This window comes from Cyprinus carpio, chromosome A5, assembly GCF_018340385.1.
Source record: "Cyprinus carpio isolate SPL01 chromosome A5, ASM1834038v1, whole genome shotgun sequence".
NCBI lineage: Eukaryota > Metazoa > Chordata > Actinopteri > Cypriniformes > Cyprinidae > Cyprinus > Cyprinus carpio.
The window spans coordinates 21,518,274-21,537,899 of NC_056576.1; the positions used below are offsets into that span (position 1 = coordinate 21,518,274).

Here is a 19,626-nt window from a genome sequence, read left to right on the forward strand (position 1 = left end):
ATTCTTACCAAATTATAGAAAAACAGATCACATCTTTATCCTAAACACCCTGATTGACAAATACATTGAGCGAAACAAAAACCAAAATTTCTGCTTGCTTTGTAGATTTAAACAAATCTTAATTTTTGTTTTCGTTTTTTAGATTTATATTGGGCGAGATTAAAACCAAAATTTTGGGGGGTACTACATACAATATTATAAAAACAATGTGTTTCAAACAATCAATGCGCACATTACAAGGGTGGAAATAAATGAACCTGCTTCACTCAAGACCGGGGGCCCTGAGGATTAATCCTGCCCACTAAATCACCGACCCGCTTCAAAATATCTAAATTAAGTTCAGGGGAAAGAGGCGAAACTTCCTGGTATGACCAAAAAGAATAGCACCTGGCCTACACACTGACATGACTCCAACTGGTAAAGCTCTTGCTGTTTGCTGAATCCAACAGACTAGGGCTCTACATATATCTAACCTAGACATCCTGCGCACAAGTTCTGTCAGACCTGGGCCCTGATGATTAATCGCCTACCAAAACTAAAGTACTAATAGACAGCCGTAGTTCAAAAAAACAAGGTACAGCAGTTCAGGGAAAGAGACACAACTTCACCCTTGCGATATTGCGACCAAAATAGAATCTGCCACAAACTACCGCTCCACAGGTCGGCGCTGAAGCGGTAGTGCAACTGGTAACTGACTAAATTTGGCTGTGAATGAACTGAAAGAGAAAGCAAGAAGGGCCTTTTATGCCATCAAAAAATCTATCCAAATTGAAATACCAAATAGAATCTGGCTCAAAATATTCCAATCAGCCATAGAACCTATTGCATTATATGGCAGTGAAGTGTGGGGTCCTCTCCTAAATCACAAATTTTAAAAATGGGACAAAAATCCCATTGAAGCCCTACATGCTGAGTTCTGTAAGAGTATCCTCAGAGTACAGAGGAACACACCGAACAACGCATGCAGGGCAGAATTAGGCCAGTACCCTCTACTAATGCGCATTGAGAAATGAGCCATCAAATTTTGGAAACACCTAAAAATGAGCGACCCCAACTCTTACCATTTTAAAGCCCTTAAAAACCATGAAGTGAACCCTGAAAAAAGTCCCCTGATTCAGATGGTCCTGAAGCTGCAAAAACAAACTAACATGACTATTAACAGCCAGCATCAGGACTCTGAAATACACAAAAGTTGGCCAAACCAAATTATAAAAGCACAAAAAGAAAATTATCTAACTTATTGTACTGAAATAACAGAAAAATAAATTAAACTTAAATGTTATTTGGCCCTAAGCAGAGATTACACAACTGCAGTATATCTGAGTACAGTGAAAGACTGTAAATTAAGAAGACAAATGACGAGGTACAGAGTGAGCAATCATACTCTGACTACATAGACGGGCAGATATCGACAGCACTGGCTGCCCAAAGAGAGCCGCAACTGCCCTTACTGTAATCATGGGGAAGTGGAGACAGAGCAACACTTCCTCACCAGCTGCCCTAACTATGAAGAAATTAGAAAGAAATTTTATCCCAAATTTGAAATACTTTACCCTGACTTCAAAATGTTAAACAAGAAAACACAACTTCAATATTTTTAGGTGAAAAACAAGACTGTATCTTACTAGCAGCAAGATACATTGATGCCTGTCACAAAAAGAGGGAGGAGTCAACAAAACAGTGATGCGCCCACAAACAAACAAACACACACACACACACCACATTGAATTATAAATTGTTTGTCGAATTCTGAAATATTATTTGTTCTACTTTTTAAATGTATATAAATGCATATTTTTGTTGCATATATCTGTTCTAGATTCAATGTAAACACTTGCTTTGGCAATACATTGTAACAATTGCCAATAAAGCACATATTGAATTGACTGAGAGAGAGAGAGAGAGAGAGAGAGAGAGAGAGAGAGACTGTATAAGGAATTGAGTGTGTGTAATTGTCAGAGACAGACAGACACAGACAGAGAGACAGTGATTGAGTGAAGAGGAACGTAAAGAGCGAGACAGCATGACTGTGAGGAACTGTATGTGTGTGTGTGTGTGTGTGTGTGTGTGTGTGTGTGTGTGTGTGTGTGTGCGCACACGTGACTGTGGACAGAGAGAAGAGGAGTGTGAGAGAGGAAGTGATAGAGGGATGAACTGATGGGAATTCCTTGAGACAGCGACATTTCTAATATCAGCTCAGCATCTCCAGTAGTAGTGTGTGTGTGTGTGTGTGTGTGCATATTTTGGCACAAAACCAGTGAAAGAAATCTATGAAGGTAAAATATTGTTTAAAAGATTTGCATACGCAGGGTAAGAGTTGTGGAAGTGTACACAAGACTGTAAGAGTAAATAAAATTTGCACGAGCAAGAGAAGCTTTGTAAAGGTGTAAATCGCATTTCAACCGTAAGAAAAAAATATTTGCAGCATTTTACTCTTACTCTTAAGTGTAATTCATGTATTGTGAAACTGCAGCTTCATGCTAACGCAAAAAAAATATGATCTGCATTCTTTGGACTTCCATTTTCACTAAAATACAGTCAAAATGTAAGCCTGTGAACAGTGATTTGCAACCAAAAACAAGAGTTTAAAGAACTGCAAAACGGATTGACTGCATAAAACCAATCTGTATGTGTAAAAAAAAAAAAAAAAAACTGTTGCAAATGTCTAAATGACTTGTGCATGTGGAGCAAAAAGTTCCCAAAATAAACCAGTTCTTTAAACTGATGTTTTCGGTTGCAAATCACTGTTCACAGGCTTGCAGTACTTTTGACCGTATTTTAGCGAAAACAATGTGCCAAAAGTGTAAGCGTGGAAAAATGGAACTCAGAAGAATGTAGATATTTATTTTGGGTTAGCATGAAGCTGCAGTTTCACAATACATGAATTACACTTATGAGTAACAGTAAAATGCTGCAAATAATATTTTTCTTATGCATGAAACGTGATTTACACCTTTACAAAGCTTCTCTTGCGCATCCAAATTTAATTTACGCTTACAGTCTTATGTACACTTCCACAACTCTTACCCTGCGTATGCAAATCTTTTAGCCATTATTTTACCTTCATAAGAGCTGATTGAAGGGAAATTATTCTCTTTTTTTTTGTAATTGTCTTTGTAATGTTTTGAGTTTGAGTTATGATTTGAGTTATGACTTTATTTGTTCTTTTCTTTGTCTCATTTCTTTTTCTCATCTACCTATTTTACACTCAAACAATACTTAGACTGAGGCACAGCTGTTTATCAGAGGGGACCAGACCCCCCCCCCCCCCCCCCCCCACACACACACACACACACACACACACACACACTTATATGAGAAATCAATGTGCTGCTTTTAATGCATGGACTTAAGGCCAATGGAGATGATACGGCTATCAGCAAGTTTCCTTAATGTCTTCATGAGAGGGGTAGGGCTCAGGTTTCAGACACACACACACACACACAAAGCAAACTCAATGCCCCATGTGTTTCATGAATATGATAATGGGCTGCATCACTATATTTTGTCTGTCTTCTTTATTTGTGCGCTCTAAAACAACAGATTCTTGAAGACGTGCAACGGAAACACATAAATTTAAAACTAGGCTGTGTTTGACTACTGCTGTTGCCAATGAATTTCCTTAGCGGGGATGAACATACTCATTAAAAAAAAAAAAAAAAATTGTATGACATTCATAGAGATCTGTTGTTGAATAAACAACAGACGGACATTATGTTTCAGCTTAAAACTTAAAAGAAAAAAGAAATTTGTCATCAATTTCTTACCCTTAAATTATTCCAAACGCATAAAACATTCAACACAAATGAAGATATTTTATTATATTCTCTTAGCATTTTATTTCCCAGTTTTAATGTGTGTATGACACATGAGATCAAACCTTATTAGTCCTTATTAAACCTCATTAAAAATACTTTTATTATTGTTACAAAGATGAACTAAATGTTATGGATTCGGAATGACCTGAGGGTGAATAAAATAACTGAAAAATCCTCTTCTTAAATCGCTCTGTCTATGTGTTTCTATCAGAACTCATTTTTGTTGCACTGAACGAATGTTATATAATAATAAATCTATCCAATTATGTTCAAACTGAGGACAGAGAGTGTTAGAGCGAGAGAGAGAGCGAGCGAGAAATTAATCTGAATTAAGGGAGTCAAGTGAAACAGCATCTCACTGTATAATGTTTCACTGTCTAACAGGGACTTTACAGAGAAACATTATTATGTCATGTGATGCAGTATTTCCCCTTAGACACATAAAACAAACTTTTGTGTGTTTGTTTCTTTTTACTCCACAAAAAACTCATTCAGTAATTTCACATTTTTATTTACCGTTTTGTTGTTCCTGGCCATCATTGACACAGTGGGACCCTTAGGATAAGAATGAGACTGTCTGGACCAGACTGTGGATTCAAATTAATCATCAAACACGTCTCCTCTCCATCGGTATTCTTATTCGGGCAGTTATACGATTGCTTAGACACATGTTGACAGTGTGTAGCCGTATAACCTCATTTAGTGAGAGCTCAGAAACATTACACAACTGCTCTAACAAACCAGGACAGTCTTTTAAAATAAAATGATCTTTTCCAATCCAATTCAGACTATTTCTATTAGACATTCCGATTACATTCTTGAACTACTTGAAAACTAAACTCAAGTCATGAAATTGGATCACTTGTACAAACAGAGCAGTCAATATTCAGCGTATCTACACGCAGTAATTATGAAAATATCAGCACTATGCCAGGAAACTTTCTCATAAACCAACTGAAATTAGGTGTCAGTGTGGGGAAAAAAGATGATAAAAAAATGGGAAATTATGCCTCTGTTGTATAAGCAATGTTTTATGTATTCGTGCAAATACTGCATCCAAAACCGCTGACACAGTCCATCACTCATTCATCATTTACAAAACAGTGAATTTGACACAGAAGTAAGAGTGAATGAAAATGAGTGAGAACACTTCAACTTTGCTTGATGCTACAAATGTCCTGAAAAATGAAAATCAGATTAAATCCAATCTGACTATTCACATCTGAATCTGAAAGAACTATAAATATATATATGTGTGTGTGTGTGTGTGTGTGTGTGTGTGTGTGTGTGTGTGTGTGTGTGTGTGTAAAAACAAATATTTCTACCCATTCAGGATCATTCTGACCCTCTGTCTGAAATTATCCTTTTTAAGTGGCCAGTTCCTTTAAGGCATATAATCCCAGGGCTCACAAAATTTCAAAATCCCTGGTAGCGCTTTGGGCAGGCATTCTTCAGATTTTGGTAGCCCAAAATGAATTTAACTAGCATGGATAAAAAAAGATTAACTTCACTGTGGACAAATCAGCATGATCAAAAACTTTAAGTCAAGAGTGTAGGGGTGCATCGGTTCGGATCACAATAATAATAGTCACAGATCAGATAATTTTTTGATGAGCAAAAAAAAATAAAATAAACAAAATTATTGTTTAAAGAACACTTTAAATGCTTTTTCGATACCACAGCAAAAACTAGTAGCATAACTAATAAAGGTCATTAAAGACAAGTGAATCGTCAGTAATAAAATAGGATCAAACAAACAAATTACAAAGATCTAAATAAAATATAACAAAACTACAAATAAAGCAAGGTATAAAATTAGTTTGCATGCACAGAAATTTAATAATTAAGTGTAAAATAACACTGTGTTATTAAATGTTCACTGTATAAATTAAATGTAGATGAATCTTTGTTACAGTTGTGTTTTTTTGTTCAATTAACATTAACAACGCAGACAGCAGCAGGTATTTGGCTGCTGTAGCTTTAAGACCAAATGCACGGCTCCAATATAATGATACACATCCAATTTCTTTCTCAGCTGTTTTACTTCAGACATAACTAACTGTTTAAGAGAATACTTGCCTAGACAGGTATTTTGAGAAAGAGGAAGAAGACAACGAAAGAGGAATCAATTCTGTGTTCCCGTGCTGTCTGAAATGCATCTCTCCGTGGGCGTGCTTCGAGGATGCACACAAATAACAGCATGCAAGTACCAAATTGAGTTCTGTTTTGCCTCTTCGTTCACTTCAATGGTTTAAAATGCTTGAATGTTTAAATTGGCAAGACTTAGAAACATGTGCAAATAATCACCTACGATCGGCCAGGGTGGGGATACATTTTGGTATCTGACTGGAAAACACATTAGGCCAAGAACATCAGGCTAGCGATTTTGCAAGCCCTGATAATCCTATGATGTGATCCGGGATGCCAATATACAATAATATTATGATATTTAAATAATATTATTTTGGGATGCCAAAATAAAATAATAATAAAATAAACCATCCACTTGTTCCTGATTCTGAGATCCTTCTGAAGGTTCTATTTGCTTTTGACGCAACGTGACACGATGCGTGCATTTGGCATAAACAAGCGTCTGCCATTAAGCAACTGAACAACAGTGTGGGGGGGGGGGTTGTGGTCAGAATATGTATAACTATTCATTGATGTCTTGCTCTGGAAGCAGTGCATATGCAAATTAGGGATGCACAATAAATATCGGCACAACATTTAATGCGCATCTTGTCAGAAAAGTCGGTTCTGTAATCAGCGGTAAATCTCTACATGTGCGTGCTTTCATGTGGAGCAGCATTTACTACACAGATCCGTTGTTCACTGACAAGCTGCGCAAAACCACGATCATATTTTGCGCATGTTTTGCGCAGCTTGTCAGTAAATCAGTCAGTAAATGCTGCTCCACATGAAAGCACGCACGTGTAGAGATTTACCGCTGATTAAAGAACCGGCTTTACTGACGAGATGCGTATTAAATATTGTGCCGATATTTATCGTGAATCCCTTATGCAAATGTTTGTGCCCTTGTGATGTCACATGCCACCTCATATCCAAATGAGCCATTTTTGGAGCTTGATCAAATAAATGCTTTATTTTTAATGAGGAGGAGGACGTTTTAAGCTATGAAAATTGCAGGAGGTCTTATATGTCAAAAGATCAAGGCAATTGTGATTTCTCATGTCATGACCCCTTTAAGATCATAAAAAGCTTAGCCCTAGAGCTCAGAAACATTGATAATTAAGCTATCAGATACTTCAGAAAATGAGAAGAGCTGACTCATACTTCATCGATTTAATTTTTAACCCTGAATTAGCCTAATGTTAGTTTAAGATGTATTTGTCATGTCAAACATTTGACTGCATCATCACTCTTTATTGATCTATCGGTTAGTTTATTAACGTGTTAATCTATATCTCCCTAAAAGTCTTTGTTCTTAGTGCTGCAAAGCATCACTATACAGTGATGTGCAACCTGAACTACAAAGACCATGATGCTGATCACCAGGGTTTGAAGTTGACACCTTACAGATGGGACCAGCATGTCAGATCATGTGTAATTAACTCAGTCTCTGGAGAGTGCTGTGTGTGTATGTGTGTGTGTTAATGTGTGTGTGTTCATCTGTGAAGGGCAGAGAGGTCTCAAGACAGCTGAGGTCTGTCTGGCTGTCACAAGATCTCAAGACCAGAGCGTGCATCACAGAAGAACATGCAAGGAACTCAAACAACACCAGCAAAATTAGTTACGTAGTTCATCTTAAAACCTAATTACGTTTATAGACAGGCTCACAAAATGAGTGGCCTGATGGCCTAGGGCTACTGTGACGTACTGTCACTTGCCTTTGAACATTGTTTTTAGTAATTCTTCTGATTAAATGTCACAAAGCTGACATTATCTACTGAACAACCTAGGCCAAGAGGAAAAAATTTTTAATGTCGAGCTGTGTCTATCCCTTTCAGGGTGTAAAGCCCTCAAATGTGTAATTAAATCTATATTTTTTACCCAAGATAATTCTACAGCAACAGTAATTTACTCAGGCACAATGACAAGCTACTTAAAAAAAAAGTATTTCCTGGAAACCCCTTTCGTCTGTCTCCCATCAAAATAAATCCATTTAAACTTTCCACATTGACCTCTGGTTGCAAAACATAACCTTAGTGTTGTGGACACAATCTGAACTTCTAAAATCCTCACTGTGTGTGCAATGAAACTTCATGAGTCATAGTCACTATCACCTGAAATCTGCTCATGTGTCTGATCATTCGAGAGCTGAGATGGACCTTTGATTTTAATAGCTACTGATATAATGAGAACTTGCTTTTTAGAGAAAGAAAGACACAAAGTGTTCCTGGTTACCCTAAAGAGAGAGAAATTAAGGAGAAATTCACTCATCACACTGCCACAGGTATAAAAAGCCCCAGAACTTACTTTCTGTAATATCGACCCTTTTTACAGAGTGACATGACAGTCAACACTATTATGATGAAGTTTACAACATCACTACACAACCCTCTTTCCTATTTGCACAAGTCAATATAACAGACCTTAGTCAGCTTAGTGCTGTGTTTAATCTTTGACAGGAATGAAAATGAGGCTGTGAGGGATAGAAATACATGGACTGTACTGATTTCAACTCTTTTGAAAGCATGTCCATATAACGGGAGTATAGGGTAATCAACATCAAGCTTTTTTTTAAAAAGTAAGAGTATCACATAGGATCACAAAAATCTATTTTGTGGTCCAAAAAAGAAAGAAGGGCATATGGCAATAGAACAACACAAGGGTGAGTAAATGATGACATAATTTTCATTTTTGGGGGAACTATCTGCTTTGTACGGAAGAGGATTAGGGCCAAGCAATAATAAAAAAAAATTTATGGAAGAGTATTTGGGTTAAGGTAATTATAATGTGAGATTAAACTTGTTAAATTTCAAGAAAAACATCAAAATAAAATGTTGGGAATAAACACACTGGTGTCGTGTTCATTTGATCTCGTTGGATATATTGTGGGTTTATAATTGTTAAATTTCAAGAAAAACATCAAAATAAAATAAAGCCGGTTCCGTGATGTCTGTCACCTGTTTTCAAACGGGAGCGGCAGTTAATACACAGAGCTGTAGTTCACTGACAAGCTACGCAATATTCTGTTCATAATTGAGATTAATCGCATTAGATTATGAACACAATATTGCGTAGCTTGTCAGTGAACTACGGCTCTGTGTATTAACTGCTGCTCCCGTTTGAAAACAGGTGACAGACATTTACCGCTAATCACGGAACCGGCTTTACTGATGAGACACAGCATGACAAATGCATGCGATTAATCGTGCAGTCCTATTGGAAACACACTGGTGTCGTGTTCATTTGATCTCGTTGGAGAGAGTAATGCTCGTGGATGTAGCGTATGACGTGGTTGGGTTCAAATTTGTCTTTTGCTGAACTCTCTCTTCCTTTTTTCATATCATATCACATCGGAAAAGTGGAAATCAATTTCCTAACAAGTGTTTAATAATGATGTATTAATTGGGTAGGTTTATGTTTAGGTAGGAAGGCTTTTGTTGTACCAATAAGGCAGCGTCTATTTAATAATTTTAATAAATAAAATCATTAACACTCTATGTTATTATTACATCCTGTTAATGTACAACACTGAGGTGTAAATAGTATCTGCCACTATTTATAAATAGCATCTAATTACTATTTACACTTATTGCAAAGATCTGCTACTTTCACATAACATAAATAGAATTGCTATATTCACTTAGTGTAAATAGCACATCGCTAAAAAAGCTGCTGTTGGCATAGTGTAAATAGAACATATCACTGTTTTCACTTACTGTAAATAGAATCTACTTTCACTTAGTGTAAATAGCATCTGATGTGATATGTAATGAAAAAGAAGAAGAGCGAAAGGTTCGACCTCATCATATGCTTCATCCACGAGCATTACTCTCTACGACCTCCACCACTGCTGACGCTGACTAACACTGTCCAACAAGATCAAATGAACACGACACCAGTGTGTTTATTCTCAGCATTTGATTTTGACTTTATTCTCGTAATTTAATGAGTTTTATTCTCAGCATTTTATTTCGACTTGTTTTTAATTATTACTTGGCCCTAATCCTCTTCCATAGCTTTGACCTGAAATTGTTTAGTGCTCACAACAATAAACTGCATAAATTATTAGATTAACTGAAAAGCACAGTCTAAACATATAGTTTCAAATAAAGCTGTTGATTGACAGCAAATTCGGCACCTTCCTCTGACTGCTGTAACCCATATCTCTCAATGTTTGCTCTTTTTAGAAAGTCTGGGAAATTCAATTTTTTTCTATAGTCGTTGGAGCAAAAGTGAACACTACAATAATGGTCTCCTATTTTAATATTTGTTGGTGTTTGATTTTTTTATAAAGTATTGGTCTCCTATTTTACCCTAAATAAAGCTCTAAAGCACTAAAGCTGTTGATTGACAGCAAATTCGGCACCTTCCTCTGACTGCTGTAAACCATATTTTTTGATGTTTTTTGTTTTTTGTGGGTATTTCAATTTTTATGTTTTTTATTTGTTTGCTCTTAAAGTGTAAATGAACACTAAAACAATAATGGTCTGAGCAGCATTTTAATAATGGTCTCCTATTTTACCCTCATAGGTCAGCTGCAGAGATTAGCCTGGTATTTTTTACTTCCACATTCTAAATCCAGAAATGAGAAAAGGGTTCATTAACCTTTTATCTTATAACCACTATGATGTCATGAACTCAAGGGTTCGGCCTAGAGCCAGAGAGGATTCTGCCTCTGTCAACAGAGCACAAGACATTATATGTACTTCTCTTTTAACAGTGCAATTTAAATTATTTGTACACTTAAAATTTAAATAATTTTTGTAGTTGTGCTACACCCAAAATTGAAATAAATTTTGTTGTAAATTATTTTTATTTTTTTTTTTTTTTTTTATCGAAATAAAGCTGTAAATGAAAAAGTAAATATTAAATAAAAAAAATTAAAAGACAATTAGAAATATCCCCTTGACAACTAGGCTAACTGTAATAAAAAAATTATACATTTCTTAAAATAAAAGCAATCTAGGAATATAAAGAAACTAACAAAAATGACAAAAGCACATAACAAAAATACTTTTTAAAAAAGCTAATTCAAAATATTAACAAATACTATAATGGTAGGCTATATAAATAATATCATGATTACTAAAATAACTCTTACACTTTTTTAGTGATTAGTTTATATTTTAATTCATACAAATTCCTTAATAATGAGGAAGCAGGTAGTCTAAATAAGTGTAAACACCGAAACCTTGCATGCAGCACAATAAACTCAGTACTGGACAATATTAAACCAAACTGTGTAAGAGGGATTGATCTGACTGATCCAATAACAGAATTAACACTGCTGCATTGCAATGTACTGAATTGGGACATGTATACAACTAGCAAACAGTCCTAAAATACATATTATTTTTTATGCAAAGACAATTCATAGAAATGGAATCCAGTTTATCAGTGAAGACACATATGATGACAACGCTATACACAGCAAACCGTTGACTCTTGTTTACTTACATTATAAATAAACAAAACAGTGAAAAGTGGTGGCAAAAAAGAAAGCAAGAAAGACAAAGAGAGGGAATTTTTAAACTTTGTCTCAATTTAACATCAGAGACTTGGGGACATCTTCGTACTCCAGTGTTAAGTTTGTGGCCAAACACTTGAGCCATTGGAGCAGACCACACACATGCTTACCATATACTCAAGCCTATAGTCAAACTATCAAACACACACAAAAACTAACAAGCACACGAGCAATCTCATACTTACAAAATACAAATATGAACACAGATTGCAAGTTGAGGGCTTTCTTCTCTTTATTCAGTTGAGTTGGCAACAAAATCACTTCCTCTTATAGGTGACAGTCTGGTGCACATTCAACTATTTCCTCTTTCAGATAGATGCATACACATGCACACAAACAAAAGCGCACACAAGCAGCCTTATACTATCAACGAATGCCATCTGTATGCCAACGACGCTGACAGAAACAGCGATACCAACGTATAAACGTCCAGCGTTATCTACAACACAGGCTTCTTTCAGCACACAAGCCGTCAGTGAGAATCAACACACAATGCTCGATATAAACAAACCATCCTTCATACAGCTTAAATGGTTGTAAGACACAGCCAAATATACACAAAAGACCTATTCACTAGTGTAACTCGGTACAGTTGAATGAGAGTGTAGACACGATGCTGTGTGTAAGGTGTGCATGAATGAATGGGTTAGTGTCACTCCTCCCACTGTGTCTGCTTCACATCTCAGTGGCTGTTCGCTGCAGCAAGACTACCATTACAGACCACAGACACTTCCGAAAGACAAGCAGCCATTTAATTTCTAACCACATCTCCAGAAACAACTGAAATACAGCTAATCCACATTATGCTGCAGTAGCCTATTTATTATAGTCCAGCCCACTTGTACAAACTGTGTTTTGCCAGACCAAAGATTATTTAGATTAACAATAGCTTTTAATACTATTACAAATATCTAAATCGTAATACTAATTATTAGTAAAATGCGTGCTTGTGTTTTATCCAGGGTTGCCTGCGCATTGATTTCCACTGAGAGGATGAAGAAAGGCGCGTGACAGATTATAAAGACCAACGGCAGCATCTTTTGTCTGGCTCTACAGTCTCTATCTGCACTTGTGGTCCGTTTAAATAATGCCTTTCATCATCGTTTAACACCCTATCCACTAAATAAACTGTTCCCATAATGATAAATAAAACTGCTTTGTCAAATATAAAGGGAGCAATGTTATTTCTACGGGTTTGCATGTTAAAACCTGCTGAATTACTGGAGCAAAGGTTAATGAAGATTGTCTCCTCCAGCTGAAGTGCTCGCTCTAGTTTTATTCATACGTGAAATGTGGTTTGGTGAGAAAGTAAGATGTGAAACCAAAACAACCAGGGATGCTAATGCCCTATTTCTGTTGCCAGCTATAATTGGGTTTGCCACACCACGCTGGATATGATAAACACGACAGAAAGCGTGATACAAGCACCATGTGCTTGTATCAGCCCTGGCTATTGTAACCAATACACAAACACCCACTGACACACCGCGCAAATGCACCAAAAAAGCACCCACGCTCTTCGCTTTATGTCTTTTTTGTTGTCCTCTCAAACCAAGAATCGCGAGAAGCAGGTCAGTGGAGCACGCAGGGAGATTAGCCCACATTTGACGGACCCACCTGCTTGTGTAGTATCGGTCAGATCGTAGTTGAGCCCCGGGTAGTCGCGCAGTTTTCTTCCGCTGATGTTGAGCATCCCGGAGCAGACGGCGTCTTCCAGCGCGCGCTCCAGACTGCGGGCGGTGTGTAGCGGGTGCTGCTGCTGATGCATCACGCCCGGGTTCCAGTGCGCGACGTTGGGATAATGATGGCTCTGGAGAGCCACAGCGGGTCCCACAGCTCCCTGACTCGCCGCCATTTTCATAAGTGTAATTATTCTTACAATAATAATAGGGGGCTGCCTTGCGTGCCGCGCATGCGCAGACGGCGCAGACGGAGGTGGGGAGGGGATGGGCTACCACTGGAAAGGGGCGGGGGATTAGCTCAGCTGTGACGGCAGGTATAGTGTTAAACCAAGAAAATTCATTTATGCATTGCTTTTAATTTTCTATAAGTGAACCAGTATGATGTTATTTGTCGTCGGGAATATTTATGTGATGCGCGAAGACTGTATGGATAGTGGTTGAAGCACTTTCGAAAGCTACAGTTAAAGTTTAGTCATACTTGAGGCGCTTTTAAAAATCTTTGAGGTGACTGTTGATTGAAGTGAGGTTGAAAGGTGGTTTACTGACTTTCCTTTTAGGGCGTGTCTTATCTTCTTTCTGGTGCTCGGCGGGTGTTCAGTTGTGGTTGGTGTGGCACAGAAAACCGGGCCATGTGCCCTGAGCTCAGAGGCGAACCCTGGCGGCTGAATCAAGAAAATACTCGCCACTAATAATAATAATAATAATAATAATAATAATAATAATAATAATAATAATAATAACAATCCCAGTCAATATTGCAAGGGCATGGGACGGCGGAGAGTTGATGCCCTCCCTTATTAAACTGAAACTCTAATCTGAGACTCCCTAATCAACCCACTGATGCATGTTATAATAGGTCTTAAAATTACACACCAGGAAGCTGTAATTATACAGATTACGTATTGTATTATATTATATTATATTATATTATATTATATTATATTATATTATATTATTCATTTGTATAGCTCTGTTTGAGTTAAAGTAGTAATTTCGACCTCTCCAAAATGGGTCATATTATGGGCACTTAGCGGGGTTCAAGTAAATGGGGGGGGGGGGGGGGGTATATATGAATATGTGAAAAAGTCATGTCTGCTAAAATATAGCTTACTGTTCATTAAAAGCTTTTCAGAATAAATAAAATCGAAAGTAATAGTTAAAAGAAAAAACTGCAGATCCTTTCATCATCATACAGAGAAAAAAGTAGCCTATCAATTCGTAACAATTGGCAATAAATACGGAATAAACTCTGAGTAGGTTTTATAACTGTGTTTATGATTTGAGTATTGTATTGTAAAAGTCTGTGAATGGACTTTGTATTAAAACAGTTTTGAAATGAATAAAACTGAGGAAAAGCCGTTGTTCTGTTTAAATTGAAACATCTCGGGGTGTGTGTGTGGGGGGGGGGGGGGTAAATTTGGATTAACTCTAAAAAATATTTTAGAATAAAACATGTTTTGTCTGTGATCATGATAAACAAAATAACCTAGGGAAAGGTTATAAATAATTGAATTCCTGCCGCTAGTTGTGTTGTAAAGCACCTTGAAAGACCTGTCGACCGGGATTACACACAGCGCTGCTGGGACTCACCCTTCACCTGATCAACAAGAAGAAACACGGGTTGATTTAAAAAGTTTGATAGTTCGTCTCGTCGTCAGTGTTTCTGTTTTGACACCTTTGGAAGACATCGAGTGTAAATACTTTGGCGTTTTCGATTCACGCGACGCTTCTGAAACTTCTGCGTGCGTAACGACATTGGGAGACGAAATGGGGGACAATGATGTTCAGATGGAGAGTACCGAGCAAATGCAGGAGCCTCACGCTTCAAGCTCGGACAAAATCGACTTGTCATTAGGTTAGTAATTGCGAGGCGAGACATGGTGATTTGGATCCGTGGTGTTGACGTGTAGAGCAGCAGCGGTCAGACCAGCGTGCTCGTGCACACACACCATCTACCTTGAGTTTAGCATGATAATAAATGACCGAAAAGATAGGTGATTGTGATTGACTCAAATGAAGCAAGTTATAGTAAATGTAAAATAAAAACCTCATCCATCTGTACTGTAGCCACAGTATTTATCTCAAACAAGTAATATACAAAAATATTATTTTATATGTAATTCATATCTTTAGTCTTTAAATTGAAATAGTTTTGTATTTTAGAGGCTTTTTTAAAGTGAACCAGAGGTGAAACACTTTGTTGATTTTTATTTCACAGATGACATTATAAAGCTGAATAAGAAGGAACTGAAGGCAAGCCGAGCTGGCAACATCGCTAAAACTAAACGTGCTGCTCACAGGAACAACGTCTTGAAGAAACTCCACCAGGTTCCACAGCAGCAGAGGGGACTCAGACGAGGGGCACAGCAGTACAGAGGCAAGCTTTTGATGCTTAAAACTCTCTTATCGCTTACGTTTATGACAGCTGACACATTTGGACTGTGTGGACTTCTGCCTGGCCTGATCTGTTTTAAAAATGCTTCAAGTGAACTGTATAAGCACGTGTAAGTTTCTCATAGAGGTTTGTCTCACAGGGCCTGGCAGGGCGAGAGGTTTGAGGAGACAAAGGGGATCCGGGAGGGACATGATGTCGAGAAGGGGTTCATTAAATATAGCTGCTGCCACTGTCACGGTATAAGTGATTGTATTGTTTCTGGTCCTTTAAAAAAGGTTAAATAATTGAAACCGGTTGTTTTCAATTGAATACCCTGTGTCCTATGTTAACAAGGTAACTTTTTTTTCAACATAATTTTTACTGTGTATCATAGACCAGTGAACATTTTGATCAGACCACATTCACATCGAGGGGGACATTCAGAGGACGAGGAAGAGGTAGAGGAAGAGGCGGCGGACTGAGCAGGTTCTGTACTCTTCATTCATTCAGAATTTATCATTCATAAAATCTGAATATGATGTTGTTTTACTTTAATATCAAAACAAAATATGAATGATAAAATATACTATAATACTTATAATACAATATCATGCTTAATTATTTAAGATGGAACAACGGATGAATATTGTTTTTTTGTTGTTGTTTTTTATCCAAACTTATCCTCACCAGTAAAATTCAAGAATCTCAGTCTAAAGTACCAATTGTTATATAATAATGTATTTATTATATTCTCTACGATTCAACCGTGAGCAGGACAATATGATATTATGATATAAGTGCCAACAGAAGTGGTGAAGGTTGACACAGGAACTCGTGAGAACTGGTTTTCATGGGAAGTCTTCCAGTGTATAGCCCAATCTAATGTCTGCATAAATATAAACACTGAAAGTCACACCCAGTTGCAGAAGAGAAAAGTAATAGAAAATATTTCCATGCAGCCGAGGCTGAGATGGTCAGTGTAGCTTCAAAGAGAAGCTTAGGATGATGCAGCTGCGGCTTATCATCTCTAAGAATTGTGACCTTGAAGACGGTGTAGAGACACACAAAGGCAGAGATGTACACTTCCGTAGTCAGTAGGGTTTTTTTTATTATTAAGTATTAAGAAATTAATAGTTCTGTTCAGTAAGGAGCAATTTACTTGACCAAAGTGATAGTAAAGATTTATAATATTACAAAAGATTTCTATTCATTAAAGAATCCTGAAAAAAAAATGTCCAATTTATAACTCCGCTTTGCGTCGTGCCTAACAACACCCCTTAGCTGTTATAAACTCACTGTAAACCATGACTTCTTGGGGCTTATTGCTTTATTATGCACCAAATCAGCATATTAGAGTGATTTCTGAAGGGTCATGTAACACTGAAAACTGAAGTAATAACTGCTTTAATTCAGTTTTGGCATCACATGAATAAATTAATTTTTAAAATATAATAAAACAGAAAACTAATATTTTAAATCATAATAATGTTTGAGAATATCACTGCTTTTACTGTATTCTTGAGCAAATGTAGCCTTGGTGAGCATAAGAGACTTCTAATATATAGGTAAAATACAACAGCAATAAATGGGGAAAAATATGTATTGGGTGACATCTGGTAAACTCTCAATATTTTATGGGTTTTGGCATAAAATATCAAAATCTTCTTAGAAGTAGCATTAAACTTTAGAAAAAAAGAGCTATGAACTCAGCTTAGAACTGTGTGCAGTTTAATATAATTGTTTGATTGCTGTTGTTGTTGTAGGGGTGCATTGTCAGCAAGAGGACAGAGGGGTGGAAGACCATTTGTATTAGACAGAGGGGTAAGAATGACGATCTTTATTAATAATAATAAAAATAAAAAAAAAATAACATTCACATTATACACAACTTTACATGGATGGACCTTCCTGTTAATATAATTTAGACCTATATTTCTGTCTTTGTCTTTGTTACTTCAGTTTTCTGCTACAAAAAGAGCTGAGAGATTACAGAGGTATCAGACGATAAGAAGGTGAGTTTAAATTAAATCAGAATATGACTCTATATTCTAAAAAGTATTCTCAAATGTAAACTAATTGTTTTCTCTGTGTGTGTCTGTCACACCCACATCCACACACATGCTGAAGCGAAGAACAGCACCATCTGGCTCCACGCTCACAGTTTCTCTGCCAAATGCTAAACCTGCACCTGTCGCTGTGTGAGTAAATGAACCTTCTCACTTCTTTCTCATTCACTGGGTGTAGGTTTCTCTTCGTTTCTCTTTTCTTTGTCTCTCTCTCTCACTCTTTTCACTCCATCAGGACGACATCTAATCAGACAAGGAGGGGTGGGGCAGTGTTAAGGGGCAGATCATCTGGAGGAGCCGGTATTTCTTCACCTAAGGGGATTCCTCTGCAATTTAACTACAAAGCAGCCAGTAACCAGGTGAGTTAAACACAGCGGCAGAGCCTGTATATCCAGTAATGTGGGACAGTCAGACATTTATTGCATTTTATTGGCCTTATATGTGTATAAATTTTTATAAAAAAGAAATGCATGATTAAACTGTTCTTCAACTTTTAGAGCCTCTGTTTTTATTTTATTTTGCAGACTGCCGTATACCTTAATGACCGCTTCACTGACCTGAGGTTTAGAGTGCGAGGACGGGGCTGGGGAAGAGGAAGAGGAGCTCTTGGAGGAGGTGGAAGAGGAAGAGGAAGAGGAAATATCTTTGGTGATGGACGAGGTAGAGGACGAGGAAACTTTATAGGTGGTGGCAGAGGCAGAGGACGGGGTGGGGTTGGTGTGACAGGAGGAGGAAGGGGCTTGAGAAGAGGGAGGGGAGGATCAAGAGGAGCCGATCGAACAGTAACTCTTCAGTGATTAGAGTTACTACCATTCAGTTTTATGAAGTAGTAGTGTTTACTGTTAGTGATGCACTGAAATTTCCACAACCAACAATATTGGGGCGAAACAGAAAAAAAAAAATCAGTTTCATCCGAAATAGTTTTGGAGGCCTGAAATCAGTGACGCTTAACTACGACTGGTAATAAACAGTTCAATTACCCAAATTTAATTGACAAAACTTTTTTTCAGTTTCAGTTTTCAGGTAAATGAAAAATTTAATTAGTTTTGGTAAAAATAAATAATAACAATAATAATGATAATTTTGGTGCATCACTATTTGCTGTAATGATGTCATTCAACTAAATATTTTAAAGATTTCTGTCAGTGTACAAACCAAAAATTGTCCTTTTTAAAAGAAAATGTTAATTATTTTGTTATTATGTGATGAAGGTTTTTACAGTTTTAGGTTATGGAAAAATACTATTTAAATGGTACCTCAGAGGGTAATGAAATGAAAGTTGTTTACATTTTATATCATCATGTCAATAAACACCAAACAATGGAATCTTTTTTTTTTTTTTTTTTTGAAGAAACATTTTGTATTATTATTATTGTCTGATTTGTCTGTCTGTTTATTTGAACATGCTGCTTAAAGGGATAGTTCACCTAAAAATGATCAAAAACATCATTTACTGACCTCCATGTCATTCCAAATATCTATGATTTTTTTTATTTTTTCTTCTGTGAACAATTCTGGTTACCAATGACTTACATTGTATTGACAAAGTTTCTTACAGTGTCTGTGAGTGAGTAAATGATGTCCAGATTTTCATTTTTGGGTGAACTCTTAATGCAAAAATCAGTGAGGGTTTGGTTCTTTGGCTATTTGAGTGGATATTGAGACATTTTTATGCCATGTTCCAAGCACTATTCAGCAATTAATATAAATATAAAAATATCAAACCAGTCCAGGTGTTTCATTATTCTTTAAATATTATCTAAACTGTTCTTAATTTAAAATGATCATTGCTTTCATGTTGTTGGTCCATTACCTCATTTTCGTGAGAAAACAAGAGCACAAACATGAGCAAGTGTTAACAATGGATGAATTCTGTGATTTTCTGTCATAATAGTTGTTTTGTCTCACATGATGTTATCCAAAAAAAAAAAAAAATTATGTCATACATCAGATCAATACAACAAGAAACATTCAAATGTAAAGGTTGACAAAATGAACATCAGGTTGGTTGACAGCCTCGCATATGCTC

General features: G+C 36.8%; 2 protein-coding genes across 7 annotated transcripts in view; one reads left to right on the forward strand and one right to left on the reverse strand.

The window, feature by feature from the left end:
- LOC109084943 (leucine-rich repeat and calponin homology domain-containing protein 2) overlaps window positions 1-13,386 on the reverse strand; it is a 70,621-nt gene extending 57,235 nt beyond the window's left edge. For 5 of the 6 annotated variants that reach the window (XM_042756437.1, XM_042756436.1, XM_042756435.1 and 2 more), the window contains exon 1: window positions 13,093-13,385. In XM_042756437.1, coding sequence (XP_042612371.1) covers window positions 13,093-13,336 — 244 coding nt within the window. In that variant the 5' untranslated portion in view covers window positions 13,337-13,385. Of the gene's footprint in view, window positions 1-13,092 lie in introns of all 6 variants that reach the window. The other variant, XM_042756431.1, reaches the window with a different exon arrangement.
- A 1,248-nt stretch (window positions 13,387-14,634) lies between these two features.
- LOC109084961 lies at window positions 14,635-19,547 on the forward strand. The gene is made up of 9 exons (XM_042756439.1): window positions 14,635-15,012; window positions 15,376-15,534; window positions 15,692-15,789; window positions 15,926-16,017; window positions 17,295-17,352; window positions 17,491-17,543; window positions 17,659-17,729; window positions 17,833-17,956; window positions 18,122-19,547. Coding segments are annotated over exons 1-8 (621 nt in total). The 5' UTR covers window positions 14,635-14,924; the 3' UTR covers window positions 17,835-17,956; window positions 18,122-19,547.
- Window positions 19,548-19,626: the final 79 nt, after the last annotated feature.